The 21,921-nt window shown below is 43.6% G+C and overlaps 1 protein-coding gene across 2 annotated transcripts in view; it reads right to left on the bottom strand.

The window, feature by feature from the left end:
- Positions 1-423: 423 nt before the first annotated feature.
- Positions 424-21,921, bottom strand: part of LOC138851853 (uncharacterized) — a 34,338-nt gene continuing 12,840 nt past the window's right edge. The window contains exons 1-2 of one of the 2 annotated variants that reach the window (XM_070081354.1): positions 11,577-11,818; positions 424-2,476 (exon numbers count right to left, since the gene is read on the bottom strand). In XM_070081354.1, coding sequence (XP_069937455.1) covers positions 2,019-2,476; positions 11,577-11,604 — 486 coding nt within the window. In that variant the 5' untranslated portion in view covers positions 11,605-11,818 and the 3' untranslated portion in view covers positions 424-2,018. Of the gene's footprint in view, positions 2,477-11,576; positions 11,819-21,921 lie in introns of those variants that run through there. The other variant, XR_011391454.1, reaches the window with a different exon arrangement.

The raw sequence follows: 21,921 nt of genomic DNA on the forward strand, positions 1-21,921 counted from the left end.
CCAGGGGTAACCGTCTTAACCACGTCCTGATACTTGGCCACCATGTTGTCATATGTACTGCTCAGTCGGAACTTTACGAAAATGCGTGCTACACCATTCAGACTCCATAAAGATCTTCATTAGCGATACCGTACGTATCCCGCAATATCGCCGTCAGCAACATGTTGGTATTCTGGGCAGTAAACACGCCCCTCACTAATTCCAAACAGATAGTGTTCACGCATCTGCGGCCACTCTCCGCCATGATGAGAAAAAACTGTCACCTGCCACCAGGGTTCAGAGCGCAGTTCCAAGTACGTCCTCTCTACTCAAGAGTTGAGCAATAATAATAATAATAATAATAATAATAATTAATAATAGTAATAATAATAATAAGAATAATACTATAATTCTACAAGTACATGTACAAGGTATACAGGCCTAGCTGACATCAATGACATACTACTATATAGAAAGCCCCTTGTTACACAGAGCATTTCGGGCAAATTAAGTCAATTTTGTCTCAGGATGCGACCCATACCAGTCGACTAACACCCAGGTACCTATTTTACTGTTGGGTAAACATGGACATTATTATTATTATTATAATCAAGGGGGAAGCGCTAAACCCGGAGGATTATACAGCGCCTGGGGGGGGGGATGTGGAAGGCATTCAGGCTTAATTCGGGGAACTGGAGCACAGATCCAATTCCCTAAATCAAGAGCCCCTCACCAACATCAAGGAACCTTCCTTGAGGGGTAAACATGGACAGCAGGTGTCTTATCAAAATACATGCTAATGTTTTCCAGCCCTACCGGGGAATCGATCCCTGGACCTCAGTGTGTGAGCTGAGTGCGCTAGCGATCGAGCTACGGGACACCCGAAAATATATACTCCTCCAGCCATAACTGGTCAGTAACTTGGTTCTTGTCTAGTTTCTCCAACTGAAGCCTCGAGAGCAGAGTCCAGATTAAAGCAAAACACATTCAAAGTGGCCCAGCGGCTACCGCGTCGGTCTGGAGTTTCATGACTCTGATCGCAGGTTCTAACCCAACCCGTGGTATGGTTTATTTACATAGTTAAAAATCGATTTCAAAGCAACACATCAACTGATATTGTGAAAAGCCTTATTTCACTAAAATATTATCGAATGTTGTGCTTCGTGGGACCCAATAGAGAAAGATCCTCAACTGCTAGCGCCATCATCTCATACAGTAAGGTCCGCGGCTCGATCTAAGGTACGGGTGGAAGCATTAGGACGTCTTTTCTTATGTGATTCAGTAATAAAGTCTCTGATGGAGACTTTATTACTGCAATTTCCAAAAAAAATATTATTGAAATATCGAGAACATTGAAAATCGAAATATTGAAAATCATGTAAAATTGCAGAAAACAATAGATTCCAGAGACTTACCAAATATAAAACATTTTTGAAATGTTACAGGTATTCACACTGATATTATTGGAACTCCTAGATCTCGTAGACAATTGAAGGTCAAAGGTGTAAAATCTATTAAAAAATCTTGAAATATGAGACCATTTTAAAAGAATACAATACTACGGATTCCGAATTTGGTGAGTGCATATATTCTTTGTGTTTTAATTATTATATTTAGTAGAGCTGAAAAGAGAGTGCGTGTAGGATTTCTGAATATATTTTGTACTTGAGCAGCTCTACCAGCACGGACATGTTCTCCGATAATACACCATCCTCTTTCATCAAAAATTTTTATGTACCTATTACACTGGATAGCAATACTCCATAAAAAATTAACTTTGGAGAATATAATTACCCCAAGACCAATTTTATACCATAATGAATATGGACGTAAGAATCTGTATTTGATATTGCAATTCCGAGTCAGAATTTAATAGATTAACCTATAAAGGTGAAATTCCCGATATCGAAGATTATGAGGTTTGGATTTTTGAAGATATTATTGCAGATATTAATAAAGTGGCTTCTCTGTTTAAAATTCACTTAAGAGTTCTTATTCCACTTGATTCTATTCTTAGTTTCTCAGGTATAAGTAAAGTTTTAATAATAGTCAAGGCGAAGGTAATCGTTTCTGAGAATGATGTATTTATAAATGGGAACCTGGCGCTGTTCTTTGAACCAGAAGGCGCTGACATGTTGGGGGTTGAACCAGAAGGCGCTGGCATGTTGGGGGTTGAACCAGAAGGCGCTGACATGTTGGGGGTTGAACCAGAAGGCGCTGACATGTTGGGGGTTGAACAAGAAGGTGCTGACATGTTGGGGCTTGAACCAGAAGGCGCTGACATGTTGGGGCTTGAACCAGAAGGCGCTGACATGTTGGGGGTTGAACAAGAAGGTGCTGACATGTTGGGGCTTGAACCAGAAGGCGCTGACATGTTGGGGCTTGAACCAGAAGGCGCTGACATGTTGGGGCTTGAACCAGAAGGCGCTGACATGTTGGGGCTTGAACCAGAAGGCGCTGATACGTTGGAATTTAAACCCACCACATATTACAATTCCTACAAATTAAAGAAAACCAAAAAACATTATTAACACAGATAATTCAATCCATAATTTCGGTACAATTAAAGGGGATGAGGATAATCAATCTATGTTGGGAACGAGGGAAGGTGTAAAAATTAGTTTCCCCTTGTTATTAGACAGCAGCACCTTACACCAATACATCATGGACAGTGTTGACACTCGAAATGCAATCGCCCACATGGGTGGTTATGGCCACCTAATCAAACAAGCCTTTTAGGTATACTATAGAGCCAATAAAATTATAGGCAGACAAGGTAATTCCTTATAATAATGCTTATGTAACTTTAAATTCAAATTTGGAGAGTACCTCTGGATGTTAATACTTCTTCAAAAGGACTCTTTCCACAATTCATGGTGGATAATTCGTGAGGTCAGTTGATACCCGAAAAAGTTTATATGATAATTGTTGATATGAATTCGTATGATATGTCATATTACTTCAACTCATTATACTTTCAACAAGGTGATTTGAGAGATTTTCGTCAAAATATAGAATCAGTAACTGCTGCAGATATTAACTAATTCCCTAACCATACTTGTACATTATTTTATGGAACACTGAAATTGCTGAGTATGTAGTCTGAATTATTGTAGTTACAATTATAGGGATTCGCTGCCTGACCACGGTCGAGTGAGGTTGTGCGCTGCACCCCTCTGCTGTTCAGGCGAGCTACCTCAGTTCGTCACAACCATTGAGAAGTGAGGACGTGCGCTGCTCATTTACCAACATGGCGCTGCAGAGCTACAGACGCATCAACACTGTTTGCGTTGAGTTGACCCGTGGGGCTGTCACTGGAGCCACGATGGACTTGTTACTACCGGCGATTATCCGTGATACCTACGGTATCGCAAATGAAGAGATATGTGGTGTAGCACTTAATGGGACGACACGGATCTTCGTTAAAATGACGTCAGCAAATGTTTATGAAGCGGTGGTGGATAAGTATCAAGAGACCATTATAGCCGTCAATTCAGCTGTATCAGTACGTCTACATGATGTATCACGACACTACACATGGGTTAAAATAAGGAATGTGCCTTTTGAGGCGAATGAATTTGTTATAAAAGATGAACTACGTAATTATGGTACGGTTCATATGGCCTCTGCAGGTCGGTGGGCCGCTGGACCTTATGCTGGAAGTTTGGAGGGAACATATTCAGTCAAAATGACCTTACGCCATCCCATACCGTCCTATATTATGTTGCAAGCATTTCGAACTCAAGTATATGTAACATATGCGGGGCAACGTCGTACGTGTCGGCTGTGTGGATCGTATGACCACATAGCGGCACAGTGTGATAAGCGTCGTGGGAATCTCCAAATATCGCAACAGCAACAACCGGAAGAAGTCGAGGAAGTTGAGGGACGAGAACAGTCTTATGCTCACCCGTCTCGACAACGGACATCTTGGAGTGAAGAGGTAGAAAAAGCGCAGGAGAAGGCTTTGGAGGATGCAAAACAGCGAGAAGAATCACCATCACTGGATATAAATAAAGTATTTGAAGAGACTCTGCCCACTATGGGGGACGAGGATGTAGCGGCGTCTTTAGTGAAGGCACTGGATGTATTGTTAGACGAGTCGATCGTCAACCGTGTGGAGGAACCAGGTGCAAATTTGGGATCGGTTGAGCATCATGGTGAGGCGACGGATGAAAGCATTGAGTCTGGGGTGTCGCATGGCATGATGGTAAATATAGCAGAAGTGGAGGTGCATCATGATAGTACTAAAGAAATCCCAATGCAGGTGGAGGGTAGGACGCGAAAGCGAACTGCGACCCCACCAGACTCAGACGACGTGCTTACTCCTGCCCAAAGGCCAGGGAAAAAGTCTTGGGCGGATGTACAGAGGAAAGGGAACAGTGAATCCACGAAACAAGAGTTTATCAAGGTGATTCCCAAAAAAGGGGAGAGGGATAGAGGTGTAAAATGTATAAGTGAAAAGTCTATACCTAGAACCAAAGGAAAATCCCATTAATTGACTTTAAGGTTTTGACAATAAATATTAACGGTTTGAGATCTGAGCGGAAGCGAAAGTGGTTTAATGAATTTTTGGTGCGTCTAGATGTGGATGTGGTATTTATCCAAGAACACAATTACAGAATTGGATATGAGTTGGAATTAGATGGTTACGATGTGTATATGGAATATGCGACGAGGTTAAAAGGAGGCGTCGCCATTCTGGTAAAGGAAAATAGCCCGTTTGTAGTACGCCATAGTGAAAGGGGGGAGGGGAGAGTGATTAGGGTGGATGGTTTATGGGGTAGAGTACATATAAGTTTTGTAGGTGTATATGGGCCGGCCGAGGGAGATGCACGACTTAAAACTCATTTTGTACAAGATGTATTAGTATATCATCTACGTAGTTTACCAAATGTAGCGATAATAGGGGGAGACTGGAATTGTGTAATACGACGAAAAGATGTGGAGCCTCGAGGAGCGGGTTGTTGCTTGGGGTTCCTGGGAGATTTATTGACGAGTGTGGGTTTAATGGATGTGTGTGGGGGGGGTGGCAATGTGGAGCATACTTTCATTAGAAGAGATTATGCGGCGAGATTAGATAGAATGTACGTGTCTAGTGCGGTTACAGTGCGGAGAGTGAGTGTGATAAATATGGTTTTTTCGGATCATAGAGGAGTTGTAATGGATGTAGATATTGAGGGTGTGCCTAGAAGGGGTCCGTCATTTTGGAAATTAAATGTAAAGTTATTGAAGAGAGAGGAAAGTCGTTTGTCTTTTGGGCATATGTGGGAACGCCTTGTGGTTGAAGCACCTGGAGATGTGGCTTTGGTTAATTGGTGGGAAATGATAGCCAAAAAGCGAATTAAGGAATTTTATATTAGTCAGGGAGTGAGATATAATCAGTTACAGTATGGTTTCCAACGATATTTAGAGGGGCAGTTGCGCGACTGCTATGTACAAGCGAATGCTAATTATCCTGTTACAGAAATTGAACGAATTAAGGAGCAACTACGTAATTTACAAAACGAAAGGTTTGATGGGGAAAGGCTTAAGGGTGGAATCGAAGAGGTTTTGTGGGGAGATCGGCCGTCGGCGTGTGTGTTGAGGAATCAACACAGACGTCGCAAAGCAATGGAGTTAATGGGGTTGAATGTCCAGGTAGGTATGCAGGGGTATAGAGTGAATCAGGTGTTGATGACGACGGAGGGTATGAGTGGGTATATTGATGCTTGGGTTAAATTGAAAACGCAAAGTGTTGGAATAAGTGAAATTGCATTGCAGTCAATCAGTAGGTTTGTGCAGTGTGAGCTGGAGGAGCATGATCGTTTGATGTTGGGAGGGCCGATAACGGAGTGTGAGACTTGGGAGGCTTTATCTGGGGTGCAATTGGGTAAGGCGCCAGGAATAGATGGGTTGCCCAGCGACTTTTATATTCAAAATTGGAACGTTTTAAAGGGGTTTTTGGTACGTTTATTCAATATCATGAAGCGGGATGGGGTTTTAGGGGAACAACAAAGGTTGGCTGTGGTCGTCCTAGTTCCTAAAGGCGAGCCATTAACGGTTAAAGATTATCGTGCAATCTCGTTATTATGTGGGGACTATAAAATTTTTGGAAGGATCTTGGCCAACAGAATAAAAAAAGTCCTGGGCAAAGTGATTGACAAGGGACAATATGGGGTGCCGGGCAGGTCTATGTATGAAGGTCACGGTATGATTAGAAGTTTTATTGAAGAAAGAGTAAGATTGGGAGGGGGGGGGTATTGGCTATAGATTGGGAGGCGGCATATGATAGTGTGGAACGGGAGACGTTATGGAAGATAATGAGATGGCAGGGGTTTGGGGCGGAAATTATATCATGGGCCAAATTAATGTATCAAGAGGCATCTTTGCGTGTGCAGGTGAATGGGAGGTTGGGAGATCGGATTCAGATGGGAAGGGGTTTGCGTCAAGGTTGTCCCCTTTCACAAATTTTTTTTGCTTGTTTTCAAGATCCCTTTTATAGAGGGATAAGGGTTTTATTGGAAGCAAATGGGATGAGTAATGTAAGGGGTGGGGGAGCGGGCATTGTTGGATATGTCGACGACACGACGATTTTGGTGAGAGAAAACATGGATTTGATTCGGGTAGAAAAGTTAGTGAAAGTTTTTGAAAAGGCTACTGGCATGACGATCAACATGGGGAAAACAAAGTATATGAATCTTGGAAAAGGGTCGCGTGAGGAAGGAATGGTAGCTGAAAGGTGGGAAAGGGTGGACCAAATAAAGATATGTGGGATCGTTTATGTAAATGATATCAAGTCAGCACAACAAATAAATTCCGTGCGTATCGTTGATAGTGTCCTTAATCTTTCTGAAGCGTCTTAGTGGGTTGAGAGCTGCTAATTTAAGTTTGCAACAAAGGGTGATAACAACGAATGTGCTATTATATAGTAAACTATGGCATGTTACGGTAATATTTCCGATACTTCGTTGTGAATTAAAAAGGTTACAAAAAAGTGTTTTTAGATTCATTTGGGGAACAGGGAGCGAATGGTTAAGTAGAGCGGTTGTCACACTCCCGGTTGGCCGTGGAGGGCTGGGTCTTATAGATGTCGAAAAGAGGATAATAAGTATGTATTTAAAACATAGTTATAAGCGGGAGGGGGGGGGGCGAAAGAAGACGGTCTTCATAGGATACATCAGGATATGCGACGGTGGTGGGGGGGTCGGGAGTTCATGATAGGTGAGGCAATGTTACGGGTCTTCATAAACGTGAGGGATCACTCACAAATTAAATTGAGAAATCTTGATAGGGCAGATGGTAAGGCTCTGGTAGCGGCGGTAGAAGGAGTTTATCCGATGTATGATTGGCATAATATTTGGGGGCGTTTAAATAAATTGCGTTTAAAACCTAAAGTCAGAGAAGTTATGTATAGATTTTTACATGGAATCTTGCCGTCAGGAATGGTTTTATTCTATAAGAGAATACGAGAGGATGGGGAATGCAGGGATTGTGGAGGATTGGCGACTATTTATCATACGGTGTATTTTTGCGATTGTATTGAACTTATAAGGGTTTGGATGGGTAAGGTTTTAAGGTTAGTGGGGGGAGGGGGTTTGCAGGTTTTGAGGGTTTTAAGTTTAGATATAACTGGGGTGAATAAAAGGGTTGAGAATGCGATTGGGTATATGATTACGGATTATATATACATGATGTGGGCTATGAGGGAGGCGGACGTGCGTGCAAGAATTAATGCATTGGCAGCAACTTTTTATAGGACACAGTGTAGAAATAAAGGGGTGTATGGAGGGAGATGGGAGAGAGATTTTAGTGAGGGTTATCGAAATTTCACATTAAGGGATTTATGGGATTTGCAAAATGGGTAAAGGGATACGACGGGCTATTTTCCTAGACTTGGGTGTGAGCATGGAGAGCTGTTTATATGGATGTATAAATGAGTTTTGATATCTAGAGGCAGTAGGGTTATTACCCCGAGGTTTTCAAGAACTACACAATTATCATTGAGGAAGGTGTAGCACTACGATTGCATATTTTTATCATGTATAAATCATTTCAAGGACTTTATGATGAAAATTTTCTATGAGACTCAAATATGTGCATAGGAGTCTTTACTGTTTTTGATTCAATTGTAAGTGGTAAAAAGTGTTTCCTAGCGTATAGCAATTGGTTTTTATTTTGTTATATTTTATGCTGTGTTACAGTGTGCTTTTCAGTAATATTATATTACATGTAACTAGTTTGCATTATTTTTCTTTGTTTTGCTGAGATGTAAAATATCACATCGTAGTTTTGTTTTGTTATATTGGATGTTTTTATTGTGACTTTTAGTATTATCCCGTTTCCTTCTTTGAATAGTAAATACCTATGTATGTTAAGATCTCGTGATAATCGCCAATATTAATGTTTTGAGTATCGTGGTGCTCTGTTAAGCACCTGAGATTACAATTATTTCGTCAACGGAATAACAGGAGAATTAACTTGCGGAGAGAAAGTTTAAAAAAATTTTAATCACTCGAGAAAAATGGCAATTGAAGCAATTCATTAACATTCAGTAGTCCCAGAGCAGAGAAAAGAATGTCTGTTGCATGAAACAAACACCATTATAAATATCAACTCCAATAGAGCAATATCACATCATTCTAGAGTGCAGAATAATGAATCGTGAAGAGATAAATACTACCTTTAGAAATCGTAAACGACAGTACGAGTTTGAAATTGTATTTATTACAAATATTTATTATAGATAGGGACGTACTACCTCTAGAACTGGACTGGGGACCCTCGTCCTCCTCAGGAAAGAGAATAAACGTACTTCAGGGGAAACTCAAGGTTCTCTCCCAAGGTTCCTACGAATCAGTGTCGGGTCAGTGGATTCCCATTCATGTGAATAAACATAAATTAATGTTTTTGGATGGGTTCGTCGAACCACCATAGGTGTGTTTTTCTTTATTTAGTAAATTTAGAGAAAAGCAGAGACGAAGAAAGTTATATGGAATAAACAGAAGAATTTAAAATGAGAAGAGTCTTATTTGTGGGGCTTATGCGATTTACTTTGTGCATAAAATAACAAAATGTATAAAGGCAGCTATAGCGGACTTATTCACAAATTGTAGTGAAAATACTTTAGGAAATTACCTGTTAATAATGGAATATGTTTATGTGGAGAGTTGCCATGGATTATGTGCTTTATTTACACATTTACGATTTCTCCAAATTTTTTTCATAGATTGTAGGAGAATGGAAGTGTCTGAGGATAAAGGTTTAATTTTTTTTGAATTGCAGCAAATATGTCGCCATTCTGAAATATTGTCAATGTCAAGGTTATTTTGGATACTGAGAAATGATGAGGCAATGACAAGTGGATTTTTGATGTAAAACTGTATAATATAAGCCTTCTGTAGGCCCCACAAATATCAGGGTTATATCTCAACTATTTTTATCCCTTTTTTTGCATTTTACGCCCATAGTATGCAAATATGGAGGGGATTATTGCCAATATTTTAACATCGGTTTATAAAACAATAATCCTAGAATATCTCTTGTAAAAATCCTAATCATCGGTTCATAAATAATAAAGTTACAACAACAATTGAGATACTTATGTATAGGCCATGAGACTGAAAAATTAACTAGACAGGAGTGGAAGTACGAACGAGGGGTGGTGGTAGTTTGTTAGGCGGTATATGCTTGTTCTGAAAGGTGTGTGCATCGGTACCTCTACCACCCCCGTGTCTCCATCCGGTGGGAGTTGACGTGTGTCTCTAAGACCAGTTGACTGTCACTTGACTTTCGGCTCCCATCAAGTCTGTAAGTGTCCAATCCATTCCTGTTTAATAATCTATTTTGTGTTCACTTTAGTTTAAACAGGAGTATCACTCTTGTTTGAACAGAATACAACCCTAAACAAGAGCTTCACTCTTTAGGTTTATATTCTGGTAATTCAACCTGACCTAATTTGGACTTACGTAGAGTAACTTCATGATATTTGTCCTAACCATTTCTTTTTAAAGGCGTTACGCCTATCATGTGAGTGATTTTTCGAATATCTGTAATTTTGTTTCTTTTTATAGTCTTGACTGTCGGCTCGGGTCATCCGACACAGCCGAGATAAGGGAGGCAGCAAAGCTCAAGTCTTAGAGCAGAGACAAACTAGCATCTCTACCTAGACTGGTCCCCTTTTGCTTGTAGCTAACAGGAAATCATCTAAATATCCTAAAGCTGTTCTTCAGTATCAAAGTGCAACGAATTTTCAAGTGCCAAAACACCTATATCATCAAAAATAACACCAGGATTAAGTCAAGGACAGGATGACAGGTACGTCGGCTCCTTGTTGTAAAATTTGAGGCTCAAGCAGTGGTAGATCTAAGTAGACAAGACAGGATACATCATGTTTAAAGGGTAGTCCCATATTTCTTGACATTTGTCTTCGTGGTTAACTAGTAGTAGGTGGCCGGGAGCGACAATTTCCGGGAACGGCTCTAACCCTGGGACAGAGAGTTGTCGCTTATAAGTCGTTGCTCCCACGCAACTCACTGTCACCATGTATTACGATAATTGTTTCCAATCACCATATTTTCTGTCAGTCGATGAGTAATTACGCAAGACACAAAAAATGAAAGAAAACTATGCTGTGAGAATTAGCATAGTTAAGTAAAGTTCAAAGTAATCTACACTTTCCACTCTGCTGGGTCAAGGGAACAACAAAAAAAAGAAATACTAATACTATGCATGCATATAAATTAGTATGTCAACTCATAATGATTCAGTAATATTCTAGTCTTCAAAGAGGCAAATAACATGCACATGCACACATCAAAAACAAGTGGGATTTTGACGAGCTGAGGAGAGGAGACAGAGGAGAAGAAAAAGACTACATAATAGGAACACATCAGTCTGGAAGTAATTTTTTACACATGTGCAACATCTGGGTATCTTTATTGTAGACTTTTCGCCATCCAGTGGCTTTATCAATACAAATTCCAGGACATAACTTGAAGACAGTAGTACTATGTACAGAAGATGAAGTAATCAGTCCCTCAACCTTGGAGTAGGTGCGAAGAGCACCGTAGTCGTGGAGATTCTGAAGCAGAAGCAAGGCGCCTGACGCTTATATACTAACGTCAGGTGGAAATGGGGCGTGTAGCAGACGAGGGCATAGTCACTGGTAGGCGGGATTCCCCAGTGGAAGTAGGTCCTACCCAAAGAGATAGGTTAATTGAGGACATGTACATAACCTTCACGACTACAACAACTACTACTACAACTAACCTATCTCTTTGGGAAGGACCTACTTCCACTGGGGAATCCCGCCTACCAGTGACTATGCCCTCGTCTGCTACACGCCCCATTTCCACCTGACGTTAGTATATAAGCGTCAGGCGCCTTGCTTCTGCTTCAGAATCTCCACGACTATGGTGCTCTTCGCACCTACTCCAAGGTTGAAGGACTGATTACTTCATCTTCCGTACATAGTACTACTGTCTTCAAGTTATGTCCTGGAATTTGTATTGATAAAGCCACTGGATGACGAAAAGTCTACAATAAAGATACCCAGATGTTGCACATGTGTAAAAATTTACTTCCAGACTGATGTGTGTGTGTGTGTCTGTACTCACCTATATGTGGTTGCAGGGGTCGATTCATAGTTCCTGGCCTCGCCTCTTCACTGGTCGGAGGAGCTCAACATGAGATTCAAAGAAGTGCTCACAATGGAAACAGAAGGGACTCCAGTAAGACGGAGAGGTGGGGTACACCATCAAGTGTTGGACACAATACATACAACTGAAGAAGAGGTGAGGAGGCTGCTAAGTGAGCTAGATGTCTTAAAGACGATGGAGCCGGATAACATCTCTCCATGTATCCTAAGAGAGGGAACAGAGGCATTATGCGTACAACTAACAACAATCTTCAACACATCTATCGAAACAGAGCGATTACTTGAGGTATGGAAGATAACAAATGTAGTCCCATTTCTTTTTAAATGAGAGACACGAAGCATTAAACTATAGACCAATGTCACTAACATGTATGTAAATTCATGGAGATTATCAGGAGAAGAGTGGTGGAGCACCTAGAAAGTAATGAGCTTATCAACGACAACCAGCACAGTTTCAGGGATGAGAAATCCTGTGTCAAAAACCTACTGGAGTTCTATGACAGAGTGACATCAGTAAGAGAAGAGAGAGAGTGGGGTGGATAGATTGCATTTTCTTGGACTGTAAGAAGGCATTTGACACAGTTTCACACAAGAGATTAGCGCATAACTTTGAGGACAAGGCAGGTATAACCTGGAAGTCACTGCAATGGATCAGGGAAAACCTGTCGGGAAGACATCAGAGAGTCATGGTACGTGAAGAAGTGTCAGAGTGGGCGCCTGTGACGAGAGGGGTTCCACAGGCGTCAGTCCTAGGACCGGGGAAGTTCTAGGACCGGTGCTGTTTCTGGTATATGTGAACGACCTGACGGAAAGAACAGACTCAGAAGTGTCCTTGTTGGCAGATGATAAGTTGATGAAAAGAATTCAGTCGGACGAGGACCAGGAGGAACTACCAAGGAATCTGGACAGGCTGCAGGCCTGGTCCAGAAACTGGCTCGTGGAGTTCAACCCCACCAAGTGCAAAATCATGAAGATTGGGGAAGTGCAAAGAAGATCGCAGACGGCGTACAGTCTAGGGGGCCAGAGACTACAAACCTCACTCAAGGAAAAGGATCTTGGAATGAGTATAATACCAGGCACATCTGAGCCTCCCATTAGCCAAATAACTGCTGCAGCATATGGGCGCCTAGCAAACCTAAGAATATCATTCCGACGTCTCAGTAAGGAATCGTTCAGGACCCTGTACACAGTGTATGTCAGGCCATTATTGGAATATGCAGCACCAGTTTGGAACCCACACCTAGCTAAGCACGTACGGAAATTAGAGAAAGTGCAAAGGTTTGGAACATGCCTAATCCCGGAGTTAAGGGCATGTCCTGCGAGAAGAGGTTAAGGGAAATCGGCCTGATGATACTAGAGAACAGGAGAGATAGGGAGCATATAATAACGACATATAAAATATTGAGAAGAATTGACAAGGTGGGCAGAGACAGGATGTTCCAGAGATGGGACACAGCAACAAGGGGTCACAATTGTAACTTGAAGACTCAGATGAATCACAGGGATGTTAGGAAGTATTTCTTCAGTCACAGGGTAGTCAGGAAGTGGAATAGTTTGTGAAGTGTTGTAGTGGAGGCATGATCCATACACAGCTTTAAGAAGAGGTATGATAAATCTTATTGAGCAGGAAGAGTGACCTAGTAGCGACCAGTGAAGAGGCAGGGCCAGGAACTGTGACTCGACCCCTGCTACCACAACTAGGTGAGTACACCCACGCACACACAGAAACGAACAAATAATAGTGACTTGCCTGGTGTGAGCAGGGAAAGAAAGCGTACCCGGCTGGCAAAATTCAAGAGTGGAGAAATGGGAAACCAGAGACCAAATAAAGGGAATAGCGTTGCTGAGGAGGTGGAGTCAGAAAGTCTGAGCACTGACAAGGAAATATTGTTTGATGGGTTTAAACACATGGTGGATGGAAAGTGGCTAGGAAAGCTCCTTGACTTGTGCATAGAGATGGAGGAAAAGGTGAAGGAAGTACTGGAGGCAGGCAAGAACAAGAGAGAAGGAAAATTGAGGCTCAGAAGGTTTCGAAGCAAGATGAAGACAACTAAAAGAGTTGAAGGGAAGTTATGAGGTAGAGATATTACCAGATACAACAGGTAGAAAGTCAAAAAAGATGGCACAGAGACCAAGGAAGATCTTTGCTGAGATACAGGAGGTGAAAGGAATGATACAGGGAGCAGCGGAGCAAATGATAAAAGAAAATGAATTCTACAGAGAAAGGAAATGGGAGGCGTAAAGGAGGAGGATGGTGATTATCCATGGCCTTCGGGAAACTGAAAGGATGACAACTGATGATAAATTGGCTACGGATAAAAGAGAGATTCTGAACATCATTAAACAGACAAGAGGCAAGTCTGAGATGCACGAGGTGGTAAATTATTAGAGGCTTGGGAAGTACACAAAGTACAAAATTCGATCGATCAAACTGACTCTTGCATCAGAAATGGCACGAGATTAAGTCTTGATACAGAAACCACTGCTGAGTGGAGCAGACCTGTATCATCACATGTACCTCGATTGGGACAGAATTCTGCAAGAGCGGCAGAACTGAGGTAGAGAAAAAGAAATCTTGCTTCTGAGGACATGTACATAACTTTCACGGCTACGACAACTACTACTACAACTAACCCATCTCTTTGGGAAGGACCTACTTCCACTGGGGAATCCCGCCTACCAGTGACTATGCCCTCGTCTGCTACACCTGACGTTACTATATAAGCGCCAGGCTCCTTGCTTCTGCTTCAGAATCTCCACGACTACGGTGCTCTTCGCACCTACTCCTAGGTTGAGGGACTGATTACCTCATCTTCTGTATATAGTCCTACTGCCTTCAAGTTATGTCCTAGAATTTGTATTGATAAAGCCACTGGATGGCGAAACGTCTACAATAAAGATACCCAGATGTTGCACATGTGTCTTAATTTCATCAAAAAAAAAAAATAGTTTAAGACAGGAAGAATGACCAGTGAAAGAAATGACAAGTGCAAAGCTCTGCATCCAGAAAGACATCACACTTAGCTCCCTCTATATGGAGGCTCTGTCTTTGGGAGCCATAGCAAATTCAGACCTAAAGAATACCTCAATCCTCAATCCCCATTCCCATTCAAACACTGTTACAAAACTCGTCTTTTAACCTTCTCCAATGGTATGGTAGAGTGTTAAGGTATCATTCTTGTTGAACATATGGCCTGTTTACGGTTTTGTAACAATAACTTTATTAGAATTCAGGATTACGAAACAAAACTAAAACTTAGAATCTTTACTAGTAGAGTTTTAGCTTAATGTTTGATGTAATGTTAGGATTGACATAAAATAAGGAGTTTAACTCTTACATTTCTCTTGGTACGTACCAGTACATTGATATGAATAAATGAACCTCTTTAGGTCGAGCTTTGTACTAAGTTCACCAATAATATGCACCTATAATGGTTATTAAGACTTATCCACAAAGTAACTTACAATGCTTATAAAGACTTAGCTGAACTATCAATTCAGAGTATACCAGAACTCGTAAGTGACGGACTTAGTCTCATTCCCATCCAGCATGACTTAGAATAGCATAGACCACAAATTAACCCACAAGGCTTGCTCAGTCAACTGAAAGATTAATTCGCTAGAGTATAAATAACTCGAAAGAGACAAGCTTAACAAAGGGAGTCGAGTATGAAAGGAAAACGACCACAAGAGAGAACTAGACATGTCTCTTATGAGAGGTCAATGAATAACTGAGTGAGGTATGCTCCCTTGGCTATGCAAGCCCTGACTGACTTGAGACTATTCCTCCAAGCCTTACAATACCTCGTGACATTGACGGTGCGAGGGACCGCCAGACACTAACAACCTAACGACAGTGAACCAGGTTGCTACTCAGTGTAGCGCCTATCACTTAAAATAAACATCCTATCTATCAACATAGTTAACAATATAAAGGCAGATAATACTATAAAGCACAATAGACATTATTTTAGCTAATAATAATGCCATCCTTATCCCAACCTTCCTAACCCACCCCTCCATTCCTGAATCCTAATACGTAGTTCAGGACCCTTTTTCGTAATTATCCACCAACCTTTCCATTATAACCAACTCTTTCCGTCCTCCCTCACCCACACCAACAGTCCAGCCCCCTGCCAGTACGAGATTCACTCCAACAACCCCCACCATTCACCTCCCTTTCCCTTTACCAACTCCTTCAATGAGTCATGAGCAAGAACCAGAAAAAAGAACCCAAAAAAAAAAACAGCGTGTGTGGTATTCCAGTGCAGATAGAATAATAAATAAGGGTGATGAACAGAAAACAGAGGGTGGAAGCATCCCCAGATAATGTACCAATAAGAGAGACCAAGCTCACGGAGGTGATAATTTCGGTATACCCAGAAAGACGTCAATAATGTGTAAGACAGAGGACACAAAGGAGGCGGAGGAATAGCATTCCTAATCAGGAATCAATGGATCATTGAGATGAGTAGAATAAATGAAGAGAAGTTGAATGACTACATAATACAGGCACTTGTAACTGGGGACCCCAAAGACATTAAGAGGATGACAAAAGGGCGATGATAGGCATGATGGAAGTGATACTAAAAAGAGTCCACATTGATAGTTTTTAACCATAAGGAAATAGACTGGAAAAGCCTGGAGATACACGGGGTTAAGCTACATTGGAGGTGGGGAAGGAAAACCAAATAAGCCAGCAGGTCAGACGACGAACCAGACAGGCTGGACCTTATGTTCACCCTAAGCGACTCTGATGTAGGGGACATCGAATCAGAGACCCCTTAGAATTGTTGACCATAACGATTTAGCGACAAGAGACTGGGACAGGAGATCAAGGAATGATTAACAGGAAGGAAACAAGTTATTGTTTTTGGTTGATGTAAATAACGTGGCAGAGGTAATCGAGTCAGTGTTGCCTGTATTCTCAGATGATGTGAAACTAATGAGGATATTACAGAGTAAATAAAAAACTACCAATGGGTCTGGACTAGCTGCAGGTTCGGTCTGATTATAGTGCCTATTTGAATTTAACTCCAACAAATACAAACTACTAAAAATCAGAGAAGAGCAAAGATAACCAGAAACAGAGCACAAGACTGCAAAACTCCCTGAAAGCTAAGCACCAATGGGTGGGTATAGTTCCATGCACTGAGGAAGACGTGCCGTTTATGTGACTCTTATGAGCACATGGTGGCACAATGCCCCAGGAGACAGGGGCCTAGGCGTCAGGAGACAGCTTCTGTGGATACGCCATTAGAAGCCACGGATGTTATGACGGGTGAAGTGGAAAGCCGGGGTACAGGCCTATGGAGTGAGGAGGTCGACAGGGCAGAGGTGGTTTTGGAGACGTGTGTTACACTACCAGTGGAAACGGGGGGGGAGGGAATATCGCTGTCAGACAGGTCGTTAGATAATGCAGAGTCAGCTCAGGACGGGATTTTGGAGGCTGTGCTGAAGGATTTTTTGGAAGAGTCGGAGCATGGTGTGGAAAGTGATGTGAGGTCAGGTGATGACAAGGTGATGGATGAACAGAAGCAGGGTAAGGAAGACTTGAGTGAGGTTCGAAAGGAGAGCAATGTGGTGGTGGAGGTCCATCAAGAAGATGTGGTTGCAGAAGAAATGTGTGTAGAGGGTAGCTCCCGCAAGAGATCAGCGGGGGCATCAGACATGGACGAAGTCCTCACACCAGCGCAGAGGCCTGGGAAGAAGATGTGGGCAGCTGTGGTAGCAAAGACAAGTCAGGGAGGAGGGGGGGGCAATGGGAAGCTAGGTGGGAAGGGACAGGGAGGGGTTGGAGGGCAGGAACGAGGGATTGATAGAGAAGAACCGAGACCTATGAAAGGAGGACCAAGTAAGCCTCAGCGGCACAGGGGTAAGCCGCCATTCTTGTAAAATTCAGGTGTGTAACTTTCAATGTAAACGGTCTTAAAACCGAGGTCAAGAGGGTATGGTTAGAGTGGGTTTTGAGGAGATTTAGTATTGATGTCTGTTTTTTGCAGGAACATAACCATAGGTTAGGATGTGAGTTGTTGTTGAAAGGTTATAGGTTGTTTACATGTGATGCTTTGAGGTTGAAAGGAGGTGTGGCTGTGGCGGTAAAGGAGACCAGTCCTTTGCGTATCCTGGGTTGGGAGGAGGGGGGGGGTGGGAGGGTTGTCAGGGTGGATGGGTTTTGGGGGGCCAGGAGGGTTAGTTTTGTAGGTGTGTACATGCCAGCAACTAGTAACACTAGAGTGAAGGTGGATTTTGTACGCGAGGTTCTGGTATATCACTTGAGAGGTTTACCTGCTTTTACGGTGATTGGTGGGGATTGGAATTGTGTCATTAGGAAGGGTGATGTGGTTCCGAGGGGGGCGGGTTGTGTTTTGGGGGTTCTGCGGGATGTTTTGCGAGATGTTGGAGTGGTAGATGTGGTGGGAAGTAGGGGATATGGAGTTTAGCACACTTTTATTCGTAGGGGATATGAGGCACGGTTAGATAGGATTTATGTTAGGCAGGGCATAGGTGTGGAGAGGGTGAGGACTATCGATGTGGGTTTTTCTGATCATCGTGCTGTTATAGCAGATTTGAGGGTAGATGGCATTGTGAGAGTTTATGCAGGATATTGGAAATTAAATGTGAGGCTACTTAGGGAAGAGGGTGACCCTACGGGGTTTGAAGATTGGTGGAAATCCTTTTGGGAGACTAGGAATATGGAAATGGATTTGCTGGATTGGTGGGAAATGAGGGCTAAAGTTGAAATTGGGAAATTTTTTAAAGTACGGGGTAAGGAGATGGCTAGGTGGAGCTATGGCCTACAAAATTATCTTGAGGGTCAGTTAAATGACTGTTATGCAGAGGAACGGGTGGGGCGGAGTGAGGACATGGAACGTTTGCGAAATAGGTTGGCGGAAATTCACAATGAAAAATTTGAGGCAATTCGAGTTAGGGCAGGGTTGGAGGATGTCTTAAGGGGAGATAGGCCATCGGGTTTTGTATTAAGGAGGTTTAAGGAACGGCAGGCGAAGACCACCTTGGCGTATATTGAGGCAGGTACAGGGGGGGGGGGGTGGCTTTGAGGAAGGTCAAGGCCTATCCACCACGGTAAATATTAGTTTGTATGCAGATTTTTGGTTTAGGGAGAAGTGGAGGAGGGTTGGCGGGGGAGTGGCATTCGTCGCTCAACCTTTGGGACGAGCGGACGTGAGCTGAGCCTGCCCTCTGCTGTCAGCCGGTGACAACTTGGTTTTCTCAAAATGGCGCAGCCGGCAAGAAGAAGGGTAAACACTGTCGGCATAGAAGTGGTGCGTGGGGCTGTGCATGCCCACTCAGCTCAAGTTTTATTACCTGCCATCATCAGGGACACATACGGCATTGCCAACGAAGAGCTGTATGGTGTAGCCTTGAACGGGGCATATAGAATTTTTGTGAAATTTCTCAATGCAAGTGTATATGAGGACATAGTCGCCAGGTTCCAAGATCTTTGTGTACCAGTGAATCCTGCAGTGACGGTAAGGCTACATGATGTGTCCCGCCATTATACGTGGGTGAAGATAAGAAATGTACCCTTTGAGGCTAATGAGGCAGACCTACGTGCCGTCTTCGAGAAGTTTGGGACTGTTCATATGGCGACATTGGGGAAATGGAAGGAAGGATCGTATTCTGGGATGCCTGAAGGAAGTTTTTCCTTAAAAATGACATTGAGGCATCCTATTCCTTCCTATATTTTCCTAGAAGACTTCAGGACTCAAGTAATGGTGACTTACGCAGGGCAACAACGTACCTGTCGATTATGCGGTGCCTATGATCACATTGCTGCGCAGTGTGTTAAACAACAGGGTACACAGGCGAAGGAGCAGCATAAGGAGGCATCAGAGGACCTTGAGACGTTGGATTTGGCACGACCTGAGTCGGTTTCCTTGAACAAGGCTTGGAGTGTGGAGGTCGAGGAGGCCTTGAGGGAGGAAGAGTGTGTAACTCTTCCGAGAGAGACATGCACTGCCGGGCAGGCACCGGAGACCAAAGATGTGGTGTCACTGGGTGAGGACAGGGCCGTGGAGGCTACCATTGATTCAGTCCTCCACGACCTGTTAGGGACCCCAGGAGAGGTCACAGTTGAGGGGCTTGTGGGTGCCCTGGATGCTGCTGGGGTTCCAGGTGGTGAGAGGGGGGGAGGCATGTCAGAGACCCAGGTTGAGGCTGGGTTGCAAATTGGCACGGTGGTGGCGGAAGTGCACGGGGATGGCTTCCAGGTGGAGGCGGGGAGAAAGGCTCGAGTGTCACGGAAGAGAGCGGCAGTGCCCTCGGACGTGGACGATGTGGATGTGCTCACTCCGGCACAGCGTTCGGGCAAAAAGGTTTGGGCTGAAGTGGTTGAGCATGGACCTGGGGGGTCCAGGGGCAAGGGGCATGTGAAAGCAGATCACAGAATGGTGATTGAAGATCAAGGGCGTATAAAGGGGAAGGGGGATAAAGGTGGTGCAATACGTAAAGGAAAACCTCCATTGACAAATTCAAGAGTCTCTCTATAAATGTTAATGGTCTGAAAAATTCTAGGAAGTGTGAATGGTTTCATGAGATGCTCATTAGGTATGGTGTAGATGTAGTGTTTGTGCAAGAGCACAACCACAAGCCGGGTTGTATGTTGATGATTGAGGGGTATACTGTATATGCGGCACACTCAACGAGATTGAAAGGAGGAGTGGCTATTTTGGTGAGGGAGGCTAGCCCGTTTACTGTACATCATTGTGAGGAGGGGGGTGAGGGGAGGGTTATAAGAGTGGATGGGACATGGGGAAGAGATAAGATGTCTTTTGTGTGTGTTTATGGTCCGGCGGAGGGGGACAGTCGAGTGAAGAATGAGTTTGTACGTGAAGTGTTGGTGTATCACTTAAGGTCGCTTCCAGCATTAGCTGTGGTGGGAGGGGACTGGAATTGCGTTATACGCCGCAAGGATGTGGAACCTAGGGGAGCAGGATATTGTTCTGGCGTTCTGAGGGACCTGTTAACCGGGGTGGGGTTGGTGGATGTAGAGGGGGGGGCGGCGTGGGAGGTGCAGCACACCTTTGTGAGGCAGGGGTATGCTGCACGGCTGGACAGGATATACGTGACAAGGAAAGCTGTGGTGCGGAGTGTAAGGGTTTTGGATGTCTTTTTTTCTGATCATAGAGGTGTTTTGGTGGATTTGGGATGGGAGGGTCGGCCGAACAGGTATAAGAGTTATTGGAAATTGAATGTTCGGTTGCTTCAAGATGTTGAGGGGAGGGTCCTATTTGCACAATGGTGGAAAGGCTTATGGGAAGGGATGGAAGTCAATGGGGATGTGTTGAGATGGTGGGATGTGACGGCGAAGACGAGGATTCGAGAGTTCTATGTCCGACAGGGAAGGCACGAGAATCAGTTGGCTTATGGGCTTATTAGGTATCTTGAGGGGCAGTTAAGGGAGTATTATGAGAGAGGAAGGGGGGGGATGGGAGCCCCTGTGGCTGACATAGAAGGAGTGAAGGAACGCCTAATGGAAGTGCAAAATGAGAGGTTTGATGCGGCAAGGGTTTTAGGGGGGTTGGAGGAGGTCATGTGGGGTGATAGACCATCGGCGTGTGTCCTGCGAGGGCAGGGGCGCCGGCGCGTTGCAATGGAAATGGTGGGTTTGAGAGTTCTTGAGGACATCGAGGGGTATAGGGAGGGACAAGATTTGGTGACAACGGAGGGGATGGGAGGGTATGTTGATTCTTGGCTTAGTGCACATATGAGGAGTGTGGGTGTGAGAGAGGGGGCTTTAAGAGAGACAGGGGGATGGGTGCGGAGTGTGCTGGACAGGGACGACAGGGAACAGTTACAGGGGCCTATTGTGGAGGAAGAGGTGTGGACGGCTTTAATGAGTATGAGCAGGGGTAAGGCACCGGGGATAGATGGGCTGCCTGCGGAGTTTTACATACAGCATTGGGGAGTATTAAAAGATTTTTTGGTGCAATTATTTAATATCATAAAAGAGAGGGGTGCGTTGGGACCTTTGCAGGCGACAGCACTAGTAGTTTTGGTGCCAAAGGGTGAAAGTCAGTGCACAGTGAGAGATTACCGGATGATATCACTCATGTGTGCAGACTACAAACTTTTTGCAAAAATTTTGGGAAATCGTATAAAAAAGGTCATTGGAAAGGTAATAGTGAGGGGTCAATATGGGATTCCGGGGAGATCAATGTATGAGGGGCATGGGGTTATTAGAAGGTTTATTGAGGGTCCACAAGAGGGGGAACGTGGGGTATTGGCGTTGGATTGGAGAACGGCATATGACAGTGTCGAGAGGGAGGCTCTGTGGAGAA

This window comes from Cherax quadricarinatus, unplaced genomic scaffold (genome assembly GCF_038502225.1).
Source record: "Cherax quadricarinatus isolate ZL_2023a unplaced genomic scaffold, ASM3850222v1 Contig2433, whole genome shotgun sequence".
NCBI classification, from domain to species: Eukaryota; Metazoa; Arthropoda; class Malacostraca; order Decapoda; family Parastacidae; genus Cherax; species Cherax quadricarinatus.